The following is a 23,005-nucleotide window of genomic DNA, read 5'->3' on the forward strand; positions in this document are numbered from 1 at the left end:
AATATTGTGCAAAATCTGTAAAAAATTTAATTTAATTTTACATTAAATGTTTAACGATTTTGCTTTATCTCTTATGTATGTAATTGTATATTATTTACAAAAATATTGTTCAAAATCTGTATATATTTTAATTTAATTTTACATTAAATGTTTAACGATTTTTCTTTCTTTCTTTTTTTTTTTTATCCCTCAGACTTCTTGTTAGCGGACACTTCTCTCTAACGGACACATTTTCGTTTCCCATGGCTGTCCGTTAAAGGGAAGTTTCACTGTATTATATTAAATAAATACAAAACTGATTTTAAATTCAAATTAGATGAAAGAAATGTGAATGAATTTTTCTTTGCAACTTAGAAAAGGATTTGATTTTTCACGACTAGTTTTTCCTTTATATGTGAAGGTGTATAATCATCTTTAAAGCATCAATGCACTAAAATACTTTCTCTCTTAATTAGAACATATCACAATATCAGTTAGAAATTGTATTAAGGTAAATCACGTAATAGAATTATAATTCTGTTTACTATGCAAAGAGCATAAAATCCTAAACACAAAGATGATCACTCTCAAAACAATTAACTGACTTACTGGCATGTTAAAAGATTACATTCTTATTGGTGAAAAAATAGCATATTATACATTATTAACAGTAGACAGATTACCCAGCATTAACAGCTGGATTAATTATTCAATCTATAAGTATACATGCAAGAAATTCTACATTATAAAAGGAGAACAATGGTTTAAAAATTACATTAATAGCACCAAAAATTGAATACAATTAAAGATTCACTATACCTGGTCAGAATTCCAACAAGTTTCTTCTTTTCCATCAAACATAAAATTCTTGCCAAATTCTTTCACATTTCTATTTAGTACAGAGCTTACTCTAGAATATCAAAAATAAATATATATATAATAATAATTAAATTAAAATACCTGTGCTTATAAGAGCTCATATAAGTTTTACAAAAACCATAATACTGACAATAAAAAAAAAAAAAGTTTTATTAAATGCAATCCTCAGTCAACTAAAGTAAGCAATTCCACTTTTACTCACATATCAAATAACAAAACATTTTAATAATAAAAATTTACACATCTAGAAGGTGATTCTTTAGTCAAGCGATCCCGAATAATCGTTATAACCACAAAATGAATTTATATATATAATGGGGGACAGGGGATGCTCTTAGTTAAGAAGCATATTAAATTTAAGGCAGTACATCCAGCTGACACAGGTGAGCAGTGCAACATTGAGTCAGTTTGGTAGGACATAAGCACTGGGAAAACAAAAATGAGAGTAGAATTGTGCTATAGGTCTAATGATAGTGATGCATATCGCAAACAACTATACAGAAAAATTGGGTGGTTCAGCAAATCAGAATGTCATATAATGGGAAATTTTTAATTTTCAGATATGGAATTTGTGGAGTGGTCATCGCTCAATGACTAGCAAGACTTTTATAGATTTATTAGATGATTGTTTTCTACAACAGCATGTCAGAGAGGCAACAAGAGGATGCAATACCCTTGATCTGATTATTAGCAACAATTCTTCATTCATTCATTAAAAATCTGCAGATAAAAGACCCACTGGGTGGCAGTGATCACAGTGTACCAATTTGGAATTTAATTAAAGACATAATTACATGTACTGTCAAGGGTAAAGGGAAGGGTCTTTTGCTTTCGCAAGGGTGCCTACAGTGGTCTTATAGACAGTTTTGAAATTCTATGCAGTGGTACCAGCTGATGATGTTACCAACAACAAATTCTAATTGGGAAGTATTCAGAGAAGTATTAGGCTTTTCATAACTAAAAAATACTGTTCAAAGGATTCACCTAAATGGATATCAGATGAACTGATGAGACTTGTGGCAGAAAAATAACGTGTGAGATGCATATAAATTATTAGGTGATACAAAAGCTTATGGTAGATATAAATTAGTCTGTAATGAAGTCACAAAGGAGGTTAGGCATGCTAAGGCAGATTACAAGAAGTCTCTAGCAAAGGATGCAAAGAAGAGTAGCAAATACTTCTATGCTTATATTAACAGTAGAAGGAAAGGGGTTGAATCACAATGAGTCAATGGGTTAACTGTTGATGGCCCTGCTCAGGTTGCTGACAAACTGAATGAGTATTCCACATTCACATATTAGGAATTCTTTAAGGAAGAAGATGCCAGAAGTTTATCAAACTAATGGGGAGCCAAATGGTTGTGATAACTGAAAGAAAAGTAAAAGAGAAATTGTTTAAGCTGGGGGTGGAGGAAGGCACCTGGGGTGAATGGAATTATCAAATTATATTAAGGGAGGCAGCAAACCCTTAGCCATAATTATGAGAGCATCCTTGGATTCAGGAGTGGTCCTTATGGACTGGAGATGTGCAAATGTATCCCCAATTTACAATGGAGGATCAAAAAGTGACATGAGTAATTACAGACCTTTTAGCCTAACATCTGCTCCCAGAAAAATAAGTCACTAGTTAAAAAAGTAATGCATGTCTCACCAATATAATTGTATACTATGATACAGTAACCAACAAACTATATGCAACAAATAATTCTGATATCACATACTTGGATTTCAGGAAGGCTTGTAATACTGATGAACATAAAAGACTGCTGTACAACCTGGAGCAATGTGGCATTAAGGACGGTTTACTGCTATAAAGTAATGGTTGAATGGAAGAAGACAGTATTTATTAATGGACACTGCTCTTTATGGACTAGTTGTTGTTGTTATTTGGTTTTTAGGAGCATCAGCAACTAAGGCCATATTGCTCCGGGAATATGCGGTGGTCATTCCCTGACCTTTCCATATTTGGTGGTTACGGGCTCGAACCCGGTCTAATCAAGAAGCATGTGCTACGCACTGCTGCTCCTGCCCACCAGGCTACAAAGGCGCATTATAGACTAATGTTATTAATGAAGTGCCACAGGGTTCGGTGCTGAACCCACTGTTTTTTTATATTTCTGTATTTATTAATGTTATTTATGAAGGTATATCAAGCTAAACGTCTAAGTTTTCAGATGATAAAAAGGTTGGCAGGGTGGGCTACCACAACAAGATCTAAGAAAATTAGGTCGATGGGCTGAGAAATGGCGACTGAAGTTTAACATATGGGTAGCAGTAATCCTAAATTAACATACCAACTGTTTAGTAATAATAAACTCAGGATAGTGGAAAATAAAAGAAGACCTGGGGTAATTCAGTCAGATATGAAGTTCTCTGAGCAGTGCAGACTGCCAGGACAGCTCATAAGGTTTTGTCAATGATATACAGAAAACTTTGCTAGCAGGGATAAGGAGGTGATTATCCCTTTGTACAAGGCTATGGTCTGGAGGCTTCACTTTAGGAAGGATGTAGATCAGCTGAAACAGGTTCAGAGGAGAGCAACCAGATTGGTGAAGGGAACAAAAGGGTGGTGCGCTTACCAAGAAAAGCTTCGGTTCTACAAATTGCAGCATCTGGAGGTGTTTAAGGCCTTAAATGGGTTGTGTAAGTTAAATGTTGATGGCATTCTTCCTCTTGTTGAGACTACACACATGAGGGGGCATAAATTCAAAGTGAGGAAGGATGGTTACAGGATAGATGTGCAGAAGTTTGCCTTCAGCCAGCAGATGGTTGATTGTTGGAACAAAATTTCCATCTGTTGTTCTGGAAGTAGGTGGTCTGAATAAATTCAAGACAGAACTAGATAAATTCTTGGATGGTACGGATGGGTGAAGTGTAGTTTTTTTTTTTTTTTTTTGCTGATGCAATATAAGTTGTTATTTGGTTTTTAGGAGCATTAGCAACTAAGGCCATATTGCTCCGGGGATATGCGGTAGTCATTTCCTGACCTTTCCGCATCCTCCATATTTGGTGGTCACGGCTCGAACCCCGGTCTGATCAAGAAGCATGTGCTACGCACTGCTGCTCCTGCCCACCTGGCTACGGAGGCGCCATGCAATATAAGCTTGCTTTCTTGCATCACAAACTTCTGGATACATCTATACCCTCTGCCTGTGGCATATACCTATAATGATATAAACTAATGTTTATATCATTATAAAGAACCACACTGTTTCACTGTGGAGAGTTATTTCAAATCGACGCCACATTCATTCAAGCAGAAGCAATTTAAATGTGAATTTCACACCAAAAGGTACCAAGAAAGAAGAGCATTTGGAAGTTTGTACAGAAATATAGGGAGACAGAAAACCTGCTTGGATGTAGCAATAAGTGTAATTTTTTTATGGAACATCTTGAACACATGGAAATGTTTTTCTTCCTCTTTGCAAGGAAGCTTTACAGAATGTTACTAACTCCCACATGTCCTTAGAAAATGCCCAGAAAATTGGTTTTTGATATAGCACTTGCCCAGTGAAGTTTTATATGTATAAAGCAAAATTAAGCTATAAGCCTAAAGAAACTGATAGAGGAAAGAAAGCAGTCCACTGCAATTGGTTTTTCTTTTTGGAAAAGGCACTTTTCTGAGGTTTGATTTTGGTTAACTGGATTTGTCAACAGCCAAAATATGGAAATTTGTACATAGTGCAAGGAGGAGCTGCTGCATTTGGCATCATCTAGCACTGTCATACCACTGAATCATTGGGTTTTTTTTTTTTTTTTATTATGTAAACAGTAACCTCTAAGCACTATACTGCCATTCCTTGAACAGCTAGATGATGAAGAATGTAGCGAAAGCCACTTCTGACAGAACGTTATTAACTCCCACATGTCCACAGTCCAATGCTCGCAAAAATATCTATTCTTACAGATAAATAATTTTAAAGGGACTTTGATTGCCACACACTCAACAAAAGCCACTTCTGACAGAATGTTACTAACTCCCACATGTCCACAGTCCAATGCTAGCAAAAATATCTGTTCTTACAGATAAATAATGTCAAAGGGACTTTGATTGCCACACACTCAACAATCACCAGATCTTTCTCCACTGCCTTCAAAATTACAAGACAACATTACAAGTCCACTAAAGAAAATATCCATTTATGCTTCAGCATATTGCACTGAACATGTCACTATGCATATGTGGCTATGTAAGAATGGAGGACATTTTCAGCATTTTTTTTTTGAATTTCAGATAAATGTATGACGTACTCATATTCCTTATGTCTATTTATTGTTTATAGAAAAAAATCTGAATGACTCAAATAAAGAATCACCATATGTAATGCCATAAAATAAAAATCAGCAGCAATTTTTTCTTCTCAGATCAGCATGAAGCTATACAGTAGTACTCACAGCTTTAACTTCTATTCTTAAATTTCACATCTGATTAAAAATTTTGGCTAACTCAGGTTCAACTGTTTCAATCATATTTTTATTCAAAAAGATAAACAACTTTGCTTGAGATGAAGAGTGGCAAGATGTCTAGCATCTTTTTATAGATGGCATTTTGTTTTCATGTGCCAAAAAAAAAGTTTATTTTTATTGTTGTTGATAATAAATTATTTTTATCATCATTTTTTAAAATGTTACTTTCTGAACAAAAATCTATAAAGTTATGCTTTTTTGTTGAACAAATCATCTTTAGAGAATGCAGAAATGATTGTTAAAGCATATTGTGAAAAAGCTTCATCAAGAAACAGGGTATCTGCATGGTACAAACAATTTAGAGATGGACATGATATCATTGAGGATGATGCATGTGAAAGACCTTGCACATCAGCAAATGACAACCACGTCTCCTGTTAATGTTAGAAGTCTTATTCAAGCCAATCATCAAATAAGAATTGAGGACATAGTCTCCCATGCTACCAAGCCATCATCTCTGATACTTTAACCCTTTGCCTGTCCACATATATTTTGCATATATGTGGACATGTACTAAGCCATACGTTCGTTTGAAATAGTTACTTTTATCATGTTGCGTGGCTCTCTAGAGTAATTTTTTATGTATCTAGTAGGTCAGGGTACATGTAACGGACCAAGGATATGCAAGGATGTGTGCATCCCATATGATGCACAGAGCGTACCCAGAAACATTTATTATCCATGCACTTTGTGCATCACATATGATGCATGTTAGAATAACCACCGCCTCCCACTTCTTTGTATTATATTCGCGCCAAACCGTTAGAACACATGCAAGTGGTCCAGTGTTTGTTATTACCTCGCTGTAATAAGTTCTAAATATGAACCTTGCAATGTTTTACGGGAAAAGAAAACAACCGACTAGCAATAAAGAAAGTAGTTCTGAGGATGAGATTTTTTATGATGGCCAATATTCAGACAATGGCAGTGAAGATGAATATGTACAGTCTAATGAAGAAAGCGACTCAAACAATTCTTTCTCTTCTTCGGAGTCATCTGTAGATGAAAATGTACAGCCCAACCGCAATAATCCACAAAATATGGCTACATGGGGAAGCAATTTTCAAGAATCACCAAGAATTAATTTCACGGGAAATTCTGGTTTGAAAATACGTATTTCTCCAACCAATGGTATTGTGCAACCAATTGATGTTTTTGAGCAGTTTATTGACGAGGAAATTATAAAACTAATGGTGATCGAAACAAATAAGTATGCACAGCAGCATTTAGCAAGATATCCTCTTCAACGTACATCACATATGCAAAGATGGTCCGATGTAACAGAAGAAGAAATAAGATCATTTCTTGGCGTGATTTTTGCCACAGGCCTTATTAGGTATCCAAATCTAGAAGATTACTGGAAGAAAGGAAAGTTATATTATCATCCGTGTTTGCTCAAAACTGGTATGAGCTATAAGATTTACCTTGATTTTGAAAAACTGGCATGTCGCAGACAATCAAGCAGCGGTACCAGGCGACAGGTTATATAAAATTTCCAATTTCATAAAACTCTTTATAAAAAAAATTCAAGAAGTTTATACCCCCGATGAAGAAATTTCTGTTGATGAAACTATGATTTCCCACAGAGGCAGACTTCGGTTTCGTCAATATAATCCAGGAAAAGCCCATAAATACGGGATTAAATTATTCAAACTGTGAAATGACGGGTTATATATGGAATTTCAGTTTACTGCGGCCAAGGAACTTCTGATTTATTACCAGGCCTGGAATCATTCCTGACCTGTAGTCGTATCCTTAGCTGAACCACTGCTAAATGAAGGCAGAATTTTGGTTTCAGACAACTGGTACAGTAGCATACCTTTAGCAATTTACCTGAAGAACAAAAATACAGATTATTGTGGAACTTTAAAATCTAATAGAAAAGGGGGCTGCCCAACGAAGTAAAGTCAAAGAAATTAGAGAAAGGAGAAGTAGTAGGAATGGTAAATAACGACAGAATACGTGTTATGAAATATAAAGACAAGAAAGATATATATATATGATTTCAACTTACCGAAAAGGAGAAACTATTTCAAAACCAGCAGTTATAAAAGAATATAACAGAATAAAAGGAGGAATTGATCTTTCAGATCAAATGATTTCATATTATAATCCGGCCAGAAAGAGTGTAAAATGGTATCAAAAAGTCTTGTTTGGATGCTTAGAAATTGCTGTAGTGAATAGTTGGGTTATCTATAACAAGTTTTACTCAAATAAAACAATCCAGCTAGCAGCATTTTCAAAAGCTGTTACGATGTCTCTGCTGGGTATGGCCAAAAAAATTTCTATAAATAAACTAAAAAGGCCCACACATTATGAAATACACCAATAAGAAAAGACGGAAAACTCGTTCAGAGAAGGTGTCATTGTTGTTACACAAAAATCATATCGAAGGAAAATCGCAAGGAAGCAATGAAAAAATCTAAACAAGTCTCAATAGAATGTGTCAAACCATTTTACCTACCTTGTTTCAATGAATACCATAAATAATATTATGTAGTGTATTGAGAATGAAAAATAAAAGCTACTTTATTTATATTTGTGCATTTTTTATATATTTAGTAACCCTACCATATTATTTCAGATAATTCACATTCTTGTAAATTATCTGAAATAATATGTATTCTTGTAATTCTCAGTGTGCATCACATCTGATTCTTGTGAATCAGATGTGATGCATACTGAGTTGGAAGACAAACTATAACACGTTTAGATCGAAAAACTGAGTAAGTTTCAGACGTTCATCGAAAATTTATCGTATTTAAAACTCCAGTAAGTGTATATCACATGCGATGCACAAGCATACAGAAAATACGTGTATCACGTGATGCACGGGACAGGCAAAGGGTTAAACATAAATAGAACTTTCAAAAGAGCTGGTTGAAATTTGTGATTTAGATCCACAATTTTACAGGAAATAGCGAAACGTCAATCCTCCCCAACCCCAACAAAAAAAATCAGACTGCAAGTCTAAAGATAAAATTATGCAGTCAGGAGGAAGAGACTATCTGTGGGCAGGGGGAAAAAGTAAATACAATGTAAATTACTCCATGATAATGCTCCTGCAATTCACAACATAATTTCAAATGCCACATTAGAACAGACTTTTAGCCATGTCATTTTTATTTTTATTTTATTTATTTATTTTTTTCAAACTAAAAAAATTCATTAAAAGGGACAACAGTTTTTCAGTAAAACAGAAATTATGGCAGCTCCTATAAATAAATCCTATAAATACAATCAAAGAACTTTCCAAAAGAGACTTCAAAGAAGCTTTTTTTTAAAAAATTAATTGTAATTAAATTAAATGGGAAAAATGAACTGGGGATGGGGGAAAAAATGTGCCAAGGTCCTCACTGCAAAAAATTCAATGTGTAATTATCTGTAAATATTATATTTGTTTAAATAAAAATTCATTTCTGGAGCATTTTGATCCTACCTTTTGTATCAATGGAAATAGACACCTTGAAGGTGCAATTTTTATACAAAATCCCTCAACCACATGAATCAAGTACAAGTACAATTACCTGATAATTAGTGCAAAGCATCAATTTTACATAATCACGAGTAATAATCATGAGAGAATATAATTTAAGATTAACAGTTTTGGTTATTGGTAATTGGCTTAACACCCATCGCTAGCATTAAAATAAAAAAATAAAAAAATTTAAAAACTCATGGAAATCCATCGTAATTGTGTATTTTACAACTAATTTCTTGGAATACAGTTCAGAAAGTGTAATGATTTGGGAAGTGATGTCAACTAAACACAATTTTGGACCATACTTCTTTGAAGGTGCTGTGAATCAGCACTCTTATCTGGCCATGTTCGGAGACAGATTACTGCTACAACTGAAACACTTAAATCCTCTTAGTAAGATTTCACTGAAACCAAACTGGCACTGCCCATTATACAATATCAGGATGTATTTACTCAGATGAGCTTTTCCAGCACATAGAGATAGTGTTGCTCGGACACCTTACTGGACTTACTATTGGAATGGCTTCCCAGAAATATTGATCTATCATCATATGATAATTCTTTATGGAGAATCATTAAATAAAATGTGTCACAGAAATTTCATAGAGTAATAGAAAAACAGAGAGAGAGAAGCAGAAGGCAATGCATTTACTGAACTAAAGTGGTTTGTGTAGGAGGTGGAGAAGCAATATTCTACCATGAAGCCCTCACTGACACAATATGTGAACTGGAAAAATGCTAAACAATTTGGTAATTAAATAATCCAGATATTGACAAGTGGAGAGAGAGAGAGACTGAGAGAATACTGGTTCCCATATCAAATAAAAACACTTTTTACTCATAAAAGTTTTCAAAAAATTTCACTGGACAGATAGAAGTATACAAATATAAAATATTTGTATTAATAAAATAGTGCTTAACTGTCTTAACTTCCTAAAGCTCACCTCTGTAACAGAAAATTAAGCCAACTGCTAATTTATTAACAAATTTCTAATATAATCATATCTGATGAAAACTGTCTTAATAATAAGACTGGCTAACATCATTTTATCTCCATTAATATATAAACAGTTTGCAGTTGATTTTTATACGTAGATTTAAGAAAATTCTTAAAATCTTGCAATCATGTTGCAATTTATACATATACAGGTTTTAGTGTTTATTCACAACACATGTTACATATGTACTACAATTTAGGAAGTTATATATGACACTGATCTGTTGGATTACCTGCAAATATTTTTTGCATGTACTTACAGATAACAGTAATGTTTAGGAAGGTAATTTCTGCTATGTGTAGATGGCTTAAAACAAAAACTAAAGATGAAAAAAATTTATAGTATTACTAAATGTGCACATTATTTGTACTTTGATTGCAAGATTGGTGATCAGGCCAAAACTTGGGCTCTACATATGTAAGCAACCATAAATCTGAGGGTGTGGCTAATTGGGAAAATTAAAATTATGCCTCCTGCTGTGCCTGTGATAAGAACTGTGCAACCACACTGATGGTTGCTATTTCTGCGTAACAAAAATATCAGATGTCCAGAACAGGCAAGCAGAACATCAAATATCATCTGCAATAAGACTTGTTTAACATAACAAAAATTTTCCAATACTAAATCTCCCAAAATCAGGTGATAAAGAAAGCAATGATGAATACAGCATTAGGATTTTTGGAACTTTGTGTTGCAGACTGCTGAAATGTCAAATTCAACAGATTTTTAGCATGAGTATTGGCAAATGATGAAAGAAAGCAAGATTATACAGCATCAGCAACAACAACAAAAAAAAAAAAAAAAACACTTAACATTTCACCTATCCATTCCCTCCAATAGTTGGTCTAGTTCTTCCTTTAATTTAAACAAGCTATCTACTTCCACAACAACAGATGGAATTTTGTTCCATCAATCAACCACCCATTGGTTAATGCAAACTTCCGCACATATATTCTGCAGCCATCCTTCCTCAATTTGAATTTATGCCCCCTCGTGTGCAGTCTACAAGAGGCAGAATCCCATCAGCATTGGGCATGCTCAATCCATTCAAAGCCTTAAACATTTCAGTCAGATCAACCTTGCAGGTGCCTAGTCTCCAGATGCTGAAATTTGCAGAACTGAAGCTTTTCTTGGTAAGGGCACCCCATTGTTCCCCCTCACAAATCTTGTTGCCCTTCTATGTACTCACTGCAGGAACTCTACATCATTCCTAAAATGAGGGCTCCAGACTTATATGCAGTACTTAACATGTAGCCAGACCATTACCTTATACAATGATATAATCATCTCATTAACCCTGCCAGCAAAATTCCTGTATATCATTGACAAAAACCCCATGAGTTGTCATGTAAGCCTGTCTGCACTGCTGAGAGAACTTCACATATGACTGCACAATTATCCCCAGATCTTTTTTCATTTTCCACTATTGTGAGTGTAATACCACAGAGTTGGTAGGTTACTCTGGGGTTAACTGCTACCCAAATTATTATTATTATTACTAGCCATATAGTGCAAGGAAGCACAAGGCTTATGCTGCACCAGCTAAAATAAATTTCTGAGTTACCCTGAGAGAGGGGGGGGGGGGTAGAAGGGAATCACCAACAAAAGCATGATGATATCCAGCTCAGGAATGCAGTACTTTGCATTTGTTAATGTTAAAATTCAATTGCCATTTCTCAGCCCTTCTGCCTTACTTATCAAGATCATGTTGCAGTATCATTCCTATAATGATACTGCAATCCACCCTGCCAACCTTTGTATCATCTGAAAACTTGGATATTATGCCAGATATGCCTTCATCAATATGACTGAAAAATATAAAAAACTACAGTGGGCCAAACGCTGAACTCTGGAGAACCCCATTAGTCCACAAAGGGCAGTGTCCATTGATTACCATTCTATCTTCTCCCACTAAACGATCTGTTTAAACACAGCAGCAACTTATCCTCAATGCAACACTGCTCCAATTTATACAGCAGTCTTATGTGCAACAGTATCAAAGGCTTTCCTGAAATCCAAATATATGATATCAAAATAATTTTCTGCATCCAGTTTCTTTGTGACCACATCGTAGTATCCAGTCAAATTGTTCAAACAAGATTAATTGATGCCACTAATATTACGCTTAAAAGCAATTCTGCTGCACAAATGGAATAGCATTCCCATCAGTTCTTCTACATCATGCTGTTAGCTTGAAGGAAACGTATGAAAATATGTTTAAGATCCTGCATGCAATAAAGTACAATGACTTTGCTTGGAATATCAGTCAGATTTGAAGTTTTCTGAGCAGTGCAGACAGTGTAGAATAGATGTACAAAAATTTGCCTTTAACCAGTGGGTAGTTGATTGCTGGAACAAATTAGAGCCTTGCTCTAGCTTAGATGCCCAATTTTTCCAGACAATAAATTTTCAACTTTCTTAGTAAGAATACCAAGATAATGCAAAAAAAAGAAAGAAAAAAAAAACCCCCCAAAAGCTCTCCAAAGTTTTAATGATTTAAAAATATCAAATAGTATTAGTAGTGGCAAAATATGCAAGAAAGAAAACTTATACAGCATCAAGCAAAAAAAAAAGAAGAAAACAAAAAAACCTTCCGACATTACATCACTTGTCTATCCCCTCAATAATTTGTCAAGTTCTTTCCTGAATTAATTTAAACCATTCTTCCACAACAACAAATGGAAGTTTGTTCCAACAATCAACCACCCATTGAATGGAGGCAAATAATTTCAGCACATCTATCCTGCAATCATCCTTCCTCAATTTGAATTTATGTCCCCCTCATGTGTGTAACCTGAGCAAGAGAAGCATGCCATTAGCACTGAGCTTGCTCAATCCATTCAAAGTTTTAAATGCCTCGATCAGATTACTTTGCCAGTGCCTAATCTCCAGATGCTGTAAATTGCAGAACTGAAGCCTTTCTTGACCACCCTTTTGTTTTCTTTGCCAATCTCATAGTCCTCTACACCCATTTCAAGCTGATCTACATCCTTCGTAAAATGAGGCCTCCAGACCTATATACAGTACTCAAGATGGAGCCTAACCATCTCCTTGTACAATGGGATAATTACCTTCATATCCCTGCTAGCAGAGTTCCTGTATATCAGTGATTAACCCCATGAGCTGTCCTGGCAGCCTGTCTACACTGCTCAGAGAATTTCATATCTGACTACAAAAGGTATTTTTCTGACAGAACTCAATCTTTTTCATTTTCCACTATATTGAGTGTAGTACATTAATCTGGGATTACTGCTACCCATATGCAGTATTTTGCATTTGCCAATGTTAAACTTGAACTACCATTTCTCAACCCATCTGCCTACTTTTCTAAATCTTGTTGCAGTAGCTTGATAACTGTTATTAACCACCCTACCAAACTTGTTATCATCTGCAAACTTAGACATTAAGCCTGATATACCTTCATCATGTCATTAATAAATACAAAAATCAACAATGGACCCAGCACTTAACCCATAGGACTCCCTAATAACATCAGTTCACAAAGAGTAGTGTCCACTGATAACCACTCTGTCTTCTACCACTCAATCCACACGTGCCCTTAATGCCAAACTTCTCCAGCTGTCTTTTATGTGTAACAGTATCGAATGTTTTCCTGAAATCCAAGTATATGATATCAAAATTCTTTTTTGCATCCAGTTACTTGTTACTGCATCTTAGTGTCCAATAAGATTGCTAAGAAAAGAACATCCCTTGAAAAAATCCATGCTGTGGCCACAGTATAACTGCATTCCTGTCTAGATACTCCTGCCATTACTTCTTTAACCAGCCACTCCATTACTTTCCCTGAAACAGAAGTTAAGCTAAAGGTCTGTAATTACTCATGTCACCTTTTTATTCCCCCCTATGAATTGGGGATACATTCAAACATCTCCAGTCCATTTGGGCTACCCCTGAAAGCAAAGATACTCTCATAAGTATGGCTAAGGGTTTTCTTACCTCCTTTGCTTCCTCCCTTAATATAATTGGATAGATCCCATCCACCCCAGGTGCCTTTTGTATGTTTTTAGCTTCAACAGTTTCTCTTCCACTTTTCTCTCAGTTAACACAATATCACTTAGCCCCCCTCACTAAACAATTCTTAATGTGTGAATATAGATGCAAAAATCTATTCAGTTTCTCAGCAACCTAAGCAGGATCATCAACAGTTAAACCATCAAGTGGACTGATGCAATTCAACCCCTTTCTTCTACTGTTAACATAAGTAATGAAGTCATTACTAATGTTTTTTGCCAGAGACTTCTAGTAATCTGCCTTAACTTGCCTAACCTCCTTTGTGACTTGATTATAGACTAGTTTATATCTACTATAAGCTTCTGTATCACCTGATATTTTATATGCACTCCATGCATTTTTCTTCTCTGCCACAAGTCTCATCAGTTCATATGAGACATTCATTTAGGCCTAAGCCTTTAACAAAATTTCTTAGTTGGTATGAAAAGCCTAGTAGCTCCTAAATCTGAAAAGTTAAAATCTCACATAAGACATTGAGCCACGATTTCTGTTTAAATTTAATTTAGAGAGAAGTCATAGCTCAAAACAGCTAATTACACTAAAACCAAGAGCAACTAAGGCTCAATATATCCTATGTTATATCCTAAAAATTTATCCTAAAAGTGAGGGGGGCCCATCAAGCTCTCAGCTGCCCACATCAATGCCAGCGCTTGCACTTGGTCATCACGCAACACAGCGGCAGCCCCCAAGGCAGAATGCGCTGGTCCCAAAGGAACTAGTAGTTGTTGGTGACTCTATTGTCGGGGAAACGGGAAACATGCTTTGTAAAAAGGATAGGTGGAACAGGACCAGGGTATGTCTGCCAGGGGCAAAGGTTGATGACGTAGAGTGGATATCATCTTTTCAGGGCACAAAAGGTGATATAGTTGTACACGTTGGCACTAATGATATTCAGAGTAGGAGACTGGCGGAATTACTTAACAAGTACAGGTCACTGTTGAAAAAAAAAAGCCGTGAATTAGGGTCGAATTTGAAAGTGTCTGCAATTCTGCCCAGACACGATAGGAGGGAGTATATGACGAGAGCCCTGTCAATGAATTCGGCCCTGGAAGGATTGTGCAAGGCTCAAGGGATAGAATTTTTTTCAGCCTGGTCTGTACTTGTTAACAGGAGAGACTGCTTCTACAGGGATGGGATACACTTAAATAGAAAGGGTGCAAGAATGTTTGCTGATGCTATCGAGGCAGTGTTAGGTAGATTGGGGGGATACAAGGACTAATAGATTAACAGTAGCCACTGGCAGAGGTGAAAGTGATTCTTGCACTGCTTCTACTGGAATGAGCCGCAGCCTGGAAAATAAGATGCAGGATATTTCAGAGACTGCTGGGAATCATTGGGGTACAAATAAACACATAGGTTGTGTTAGGGTAGCTAAGAATAGAAATAGGTGCATGTATACTTGCATGTACACCAATGCTAGGAGTTTAGTAAATAAATTTGATGAATTTGAGGTATTGCTCAAAACATCAAAGGCAGATATTGTGGGGATATCAGAGACGGGGTGTCACACAGATATAAGGAATGCAGAACTGGAATTTGGGGAGTACAATGTCTACAGAAAGGATAGACAGGGTAGGAAGGGAGGAGGGGTTATGCTATTAGTTAAGAAATACATAAAGTCCAAGGAAGTGAAGCCAGTCGACATTGCTGGACAGTGCAGTGTCGAGTCAGTTTGGTGTGACATAAGCATTGGGAGATCAAAATTGAGAGTAGGAGTGTGCTATAGGCCTAATGATTCTGATGAGTATAATTAGAAACTGTACGGGGAAATAGTTGGCCTGCAAATCAAAGAGTCTTTTAATGGGGGATTTTAATTTCCCAGATATTGACTGGAATTTGGGGGCTGGTCACTCACACACTAGCAAGGCTTTTGTGGACTTACTGGATGATTGTTTTCTACATCAGCATGTTCAGGAGCCAACTAGAGGGAGTAATACTCTTGATTTGATTATCAGTAGTGATTCTTCATGCATTAAGAATCTGCAGGTAAATGAACCACTAGGTGGCAGTGATCACAGTGTGCTGAAGTGGGATTGACTCAAAGAGGTAACTACCATTAGGGGTAAAGGGAAGGGTTATTGCTTTCCTAAAGGCGACTACAATGGACTGAGACAGTATTTAAATTCTATACAGTGGGACCAACTGATGATGTTACCAACAGCAAATTCAAAATGGGAAGCATTCAAAGAACTTATCTTGGAAGCTACTACATACCAACTAAGAAATATTGTTCAAGGTTTAGGCCTAAGTGGATGTCAGATGAACTAATGAGACATATGGCAGAGAAGAAAAATGCATGGGATACATACAAATTAACACATGACACAGAAGCCTATGATAAATACAAGTTGATCTGTAACCAAGTTACAAAGGACGTTAGGCAGGCGAAGGCAGATTACGAGAAATCTTTGGCAAGGGATGCAAAGAAAACAGCAAAGAGTTCTTTATTTATGTAAACTCTAGCAGGAAGGGGATGAATCACATTGGTCCACTTGATATCGATGGGTCAACTGTTGATGATCCTGCTCAAGTAGCTAACGAACAGAATGAATATTTTGCATCGACATTCACACATGAGGAGTTATTCAGCGAGGGGAATGCCAGAGGTGTATTCAACTCTGGCAGTAAGCTAGAGAATCTTGTAATAACTGAGAGTAAAGTGGAGGAGAAATTGTTGAAGATAAACACAAGAAAGGCACCTGGGATGGATGGGATCTATCCAGTTATATTAAAGGAGGCAGTAAAGGAAGTAAGCAAACCTTTAGCCATAATTATGAGAGCTTCCTTGGACTCAGGGGAAGTACCCATGGACTGGAGATGTGCAAATGTGACCCCAATTCACAAAGGAGGATCAAAGGGCGACACAAGTAATTATAGACCTGTTAGTTTAACTTCTGTTCCTGGAAAATTAATGGAGGCACTGGTTAAAGAAGCACTGCAGGATCATCTAGACAAGACTTCAGTTATAGCTCAGACACAGCATGGTTTTGTTAAGGGGAAGTCTTGCCTGACCAATTTGATTGGATACTATGATGCAGTCACAAAGGAACTGGATGCAGGGAATAACTTTGATGTTATATACTTGGATCTTAGAAAGGCTTTTGATACTGTTGCACATGGAAGACTGCTGCACAAATTGGAGCAGTGTGGCATTGGAGGCAAATTGCTGCTATGGATAAAGGGGTGGTTGAGGGGGAGAAGACAGAGTAGTAATCAATGGACACTGCTCATCGTGAACTAATGTTATTAGTGGAGTCCCTCAGGGTTCAGTATTGGGTCCATTATTGTTTTCTGTATTTATAAATGATATTGATGATGGTATATCAAGCTTAATGTCCAAGTTTGCAGACGATACAAAGGTTGGCAGGGTTGTCAAGGACACTACTGACACTATGCTACTGCAACAGGATCTGGAAAGGTTGAGCAGATGGGCTGAGAGGTGGCAAATGAAGTTTAACATTGACAAATGTAAAGTACTACATATGGGAAACAGCAACCCCAGAGCAACGTATCAACTCTGTGGTACTACACTGACAGTGGTAGAGAATGAAAGGGACCTGGGGGTGGTTGTGCAGGCAGATATGAAGTTTTCTGAGCAGTGCAGACAAGCTGCAAGAGTAGCTCATGGTGTATTGTCGATGATATATAGGAATTTTTCTAGCAGGGTTAAGGTGATTATTCCATTGTATAAGGCAATGGTCAGACCACACCTAGAGTACTGTATACAGGTCTGGAGGCCTCATTTCAAGAAGGATGTAGAGATGCTGAAACGAGTACAGAGAAGGGCAACAAGATTAGTGAATGGAACAAAGGGGTGCTCTTACGAAGAAAGGCTTAGGTTTTGCAAATTACAATGTCTGGAGACTAGGCACCAGCGAGGTGATCTGATAGAGGTGTATAAAGCCTTGAATGGTTTGAGCATGCTCAATGCTGATGGGATTCTTCCTCTTGCTCAGAATAATCACCTGAGAGGGCATAAATTCAAATTGAGAAAAGACAGATGTAGGATAGACGTGAGGAAATTTGCCTTTAACCAGCGGGTGGTTGGTTGGTTGGTGGAATAGACTTCCATCCCTTGTTGTGGAAGTTGATAGCCTAAATAAGTTTAAGGCTCAGCTGGACAGGTATTTCGAACGAACAGAGGGGTGAAGTGGAAGTGGTTATTTTATTTTTTATTTATTTGATTGGGTTTTTTTTTTTTTTTTTGGCTGATGCTGCGTAAGCTTGCTTTCTTGCATCAAATGCCTCTACTAATGCTAATGCTTAAATCAGATTTTTAAAAGTTACATAAGAGTTACCTCAACCTTTATCCACAGGATTACTTCTCTTTGAAACTTTCCAGTTCCCACCTTTTATTCTGCACGGTTTAAAATTATTAAAATTATATTCTCTTCATTAAAATACAATTAAATGCATTCAATTCTCTAAGCCCATGAATAACCAGCCACCCCCGGGATCATAGCTGAAGGCCCAACCTGACCCCAAATCTATCCATGGTTATTAGATACTATATGGAATCTATTTAACACTGATTCAGTTAATATAAATAAGACTAAATTTCCAAAAACAGAGATTTTTAATTTAGTAAAATTTTTAGTTCAAGCAAATTATATCGCCTTCCAGGATAAAATTGACAGACAAATATTTGGGTTACCCACGGGGCTTAGTTTCAGTGGTCTTATTGCTGAAATATAAATATATTTCAGCAATAAGATGTTCCTACATTATACGAGTTATCATCCTTTCACTTATAAACTTTCCATTATTTTAAATCAATTCACAAATGCATATAAATATACGACGACTCAGATTGTATTAGATTATGAAATTGAAGAGGTTTTTAAACATAGATTTTTAAACAGGGGTATTCACTAGGTACAATAAACAAAATTAGGTTACAGGCCAAAGAAAAGTTAGATAATACGGGAAATAACAATAGGCTTGGGAAAAAACATTTTATTATGATTCCATATATCTATCAATGGTACAAACAGCTAAATATTCTTTTCAGGGACACTGATTTTAGAATAATAATGAAGCCCACTCAGAAACTACATTCCGTGCTGAAAAGGCATTCCGCACTCTCCTCCTCAGCTATGGAATTACATATTGTAGCATATAACATTCCATGTGGTAACTGTGACTCTTCGTATGTGGGATTGACGAGGTGCCTTTTGGACATGCATCTTAAGCAACGTGCTGTGTCGGTTAGGACAATGAGGGCCACAGCGTCTGAACTGTCATTCCATTCGATAAACGAGCATCACGTCTTCTTGTTTAATTAAGCTACGGTTTTGAAAATACAGCACAATTACACAAGACTTTTAATTACAGAAATCTTAGAAATGAGAATCAAAACTACACAATTAACATACGGAGACCATTTCTCATCTCGGATTCGTCGACCTTTGCACGCATGCATGTTAACGAGTAATCTCTCAGTAATAAATAACATGGTGAAAGTTCACATTAAACAGTTTGATTCCTATACGACAGTATGTCGAAAAGTTTTGTTCCTTAAGGAAGGAAAGTAGTTTTTTAGAGAATATTTATCATCGTATTTTAGTATATTTGTAATAAATTTAACGGTGTTTATTTAAAAATTTTTACACAATGTCTTTAATCTCTCGAGGTTATGTGGTGAATTGGATAGCTCTGGGATCGGGTTGGGGCCTTCAGCTATAATCCTGGGGGTGTCTGGTCATTAATGGACTTAGAGAATTGAACAGATTTAATTGCATTTTAATGAAGAGTATATAATTTTAATCATTTTAAACTGTGCATAATAAAGGTCAGAGTTTGAGAGTTTCAAAGAGAAGTAATCCTATGGATAAAAGATTGAGATAACTCTTATGTCATTTTTAAAAAACTAAACTAACACAAACCTAAATGTAATACATGTATTACACTATCAAATAACCAATCTATAACTGGAGTGAGGGTGCCATCAATGTTTAGCTTACTCAATCCATTCAGTCCTAAACAAATCAATCGGAATTCCTTGCTGGTGCCTAATTTCCAGACGCTGCAATTTCCAACTTATCTCGTAAGGATACCAAGATAATGCAAAAAAAAAAAAAAAAAAAACCCTGAAGTTTTAATGATTTAAAATTATAAAATAGTGCTTTTATTAAGAAAAACATATATATCAAAATATACATGGAGTGCAAGGGAACAGTGATCAATTATAAATTACAAATTAACCATTATTAATAGAAAATTTGCTTCACATATAGATATACATATATGCTAAGATAATAATATATAGGGTGGGCCATATTTCAGTTTACCAAGAAGACATGAGAAGTAATTACCAAAAAGAATTTGAACAATTCATTTACATTTGTTGTTTGGTTTTAAGGGGCATTAGCAACTATGGCCATATTGCTCCGGGGATATGCGGTGGTCATTCGCTCACCTTTCCGCATCCTCCGTATTTGGTGGGCATGGGCTCGAACCCCAGTCTAATCAAGAAGCGTGTGCTACGCACTGCTGCTCCTGTGCGTATGGAGGCACCGTAGCCAGGTGGGCAGGAGCATCAAGTAAATATAATATTATAGTAACATGGACATGAAATTAACTTTAAGATTTAAACTGTACAAATTATTTCTCATAAGTTGACACTAACCAACCCTGAATATTCAGATAAATGTGCACAAGACAGTCTAACAGTAAGGTGAATCAAAAGCTGAAGAAACTTTTAAAGCATATTATCTTACAGGGTATATAGATACGTATACACATTGTACAGGAAAGCAGCATCAAAATTTTATACCAAAATTGATTAACAGTATTTAAATAAAATTAGCTCCAATGAAAATAGAAAGGAAGGATAAGAAAATCTGAAAACAATTATACACAAAAAATTATGCCAAAGGAAGCACTGCAATGCATAAAGTGAAATCGTGACCAACCTCCAAGAAGAAAAACAGGCAAAGTATGCACCCTTCCTATTTTTGAATGCAAAAGAAGGTTAAAATTTAGAGATGGGTGCACCCTCCAAAATGGCAGCAAGAAGAAGAGGAAGAAGGTAGTGATCAACATGCCTAACCCGCTATGGGTAGTGATAGTTAGGGTGTTTATTACCCCCTCCCCCTTTCCGCTGTGTTAAAATCTGTTTTTCTTCAAAAGGATGGACCAGAAAGAGGAAATTACCTTGCTAATTCTGGTCTGATGTGGTACATCAACCTTCCTCATTCCCTCAAGAGGATGGGCCCAAGGAGATAACTAACTTGCTGATCCTGACTGGAACTAGTTGTTGGATGATATTTTCCATGATTGCAGCTTTCTGAGAAGACCTTTAAGTGCTGCTGTTCTTGTGTCGGGATGGAATTTCTCAAGGAAAATTTCTGCTAAACGACGTAGATTTTCCCCCTTACTCCTATGTCTTTTATCTTTGTTCTTCTATAACTTCCATTGTTTTGGCAGATTCCTCTGATCCTCAGCTTTCCTATACTTTCCTTTCATCCCATACTATTTCCACTGTATCTCATTTTCCTTCATTCACTAAATTTGATCTATGCTGGGGTTTTACCCTGGTATGGATCAGCAAGATAATAGTAGATCCTGGTAGCCTCCATGTGGCAGGGATGGGAGGTAAGACGTGGTGACCAGGTGTTTCCACTTCCCGCCTGCTAAGAGCCAGATACTGGCCGACAATATAACAACAGAACACATTTACACACCCAACACACTACATACAAGTGGCCAGTTTTGTCATAAGCTTCAACACAAGATGTACAATAGAGTCTAATGGGGGGGGGGAACCCTGGAGTCCACCACAACAACACATGAATATCCCTGTTTTAAAATCGGGAACTCGTTTTCCTATTTAAAAACAGCGGGTAGGGGGAGATAAACACCCTGAGACTGAGGCACTCTGGAGGGTGCATCCATAAGTAAATTTCAGCCGAATATTTTTATATTGAATACTTGTGTTTTAATTGCCAGCGATGGGCAATTTAATTATTTCTTTCATATTATAAAAAAAAAAAAACATTATAAAACAAACAAATTCAAAAAACGAATTATAATTATTAAAAATGATCAGATTCGAAAACCATAACACGATTTATAAAACAATTCAAATTAAAACACAATTATAAAACAATAACAATATTTGAACATTTATCCCCATTCACACTGTATCACATATTGACTTTACACGTGATTCACTGCTAACGCCTTTCTATATTCTGAGACAATCAATGATTGCTAAACTGAATTAAAATTTCATTTAAAAAAATACTATTCATTTTACCTTACTTTAAAGTCACTATCAACAATCGAAGGAAGCATTGCATGCACACTGCAATCAAACCACCAGCCTCGTAGAGTCAAATGCACTGGCAGTTTGAGAATTTACCATCAGCGTAGTTTCCAATTTTTCCCGCTGGAGGATGTATCTTCGTAGAGCATTTTTCGATAAATATGAAAAATACCATCATTATTACTTGGGCCCGAAGTTCATGCAATCATATTTTTAAAACAAATTTTACAACATACATCATACATTGCAGCATAGGCGCACCCGCTGTGGGGTTCAGGGGGAATCCCCAACAACATTTTGTTTTATATTATTTCTATACAATTGTAACGTAATACTTCAGTAAAAACTACCAATGTGGACGTACGAGCCCCTCCAGCCAAACAAAATTTCTGGATACACCACTCCAAAAACTAAACCAAAACATTATATTTAGGCCACCCGAATAATTAAATTCATCTGCCGTGCTGCGTCTTATGTCTGTTAATTGCGTGTGTTCTATGTCAATTTGTCTGTTTGCTAGACTAAAAACCCCAGTTTCTGAGGGGAAATCTTGGGGAGAAAAATCACGCCTGAGACCGACTAACTCAGCCACGGAGTTAAAAAAAGCCCATTAAAGTTCCTCGCCACTGCATTAGCGGAATAACCTAACTTACAATGCAGGATGTACACTAAGGACCTTTGCACCAAGAACATCAACCTGGTGCGCCAAGTTCAAATTACACTATAAGTGGGAGAATTGATGTTCAGTTTACAGTATTTCACTTCTTCAGTGACCTGGTTGTCTTCAACTGTGATTTAAATAAAATATATAAAGAAAAATTTACGAAAGAGAATTCATATTAAAGAAAATCAATGTTAATACCGGGGAACCGTTACATTTCTGCAGTTAGAAATCTCACA

General features: G+C 36.2%; 1 protein-coding gene across 1 annotated transcript in view; it reads right to left on the reverse strand.

Moving 5' to 3' along the window:
- Nucleotides 1–22,195, reverse strand: part of LOC150091605 (nuclear receptor 2C2-associated protein) — a 46,098-nt gene extending 23,903 nt beyond the window's left edge. The window contains exons 1-2 of the mRNA XM_090369104.1: nt 22,097–22,195; nt 799–889 (exon numbers count right to left, since the gene is read on the reverse strand). Coding sequence (XP_090225230.1) covers nt 799–889; nt 22,097–22,134 — 129 coding nt within the window. The 5' untranslated portion in view covers nt 22,135–22,195. The remainder of the gene's footprint in view (nt 1–798; nt 890–22,096) is intronic.
- Nucleotides 22,196–23,005: the final 810 nt, after the last annotated feature.

Source organism: Mastigoproctus giganteus, chromosome 1 (genome assembly GCF_048544385.1).
Source record: "Mastigoproctus giganteus isolate SK-2022 chromosome 1, ASM4854438v1, whole genome shotgun sequence".
In the NCBI taxonomy this organism is placed as follows: Eukaryota; Metazoa; Arthropoda; class Arachnida; order Uropygi; family Thelyphonidae; genus Mastigoproctus; species Mastigoproctus giganteus.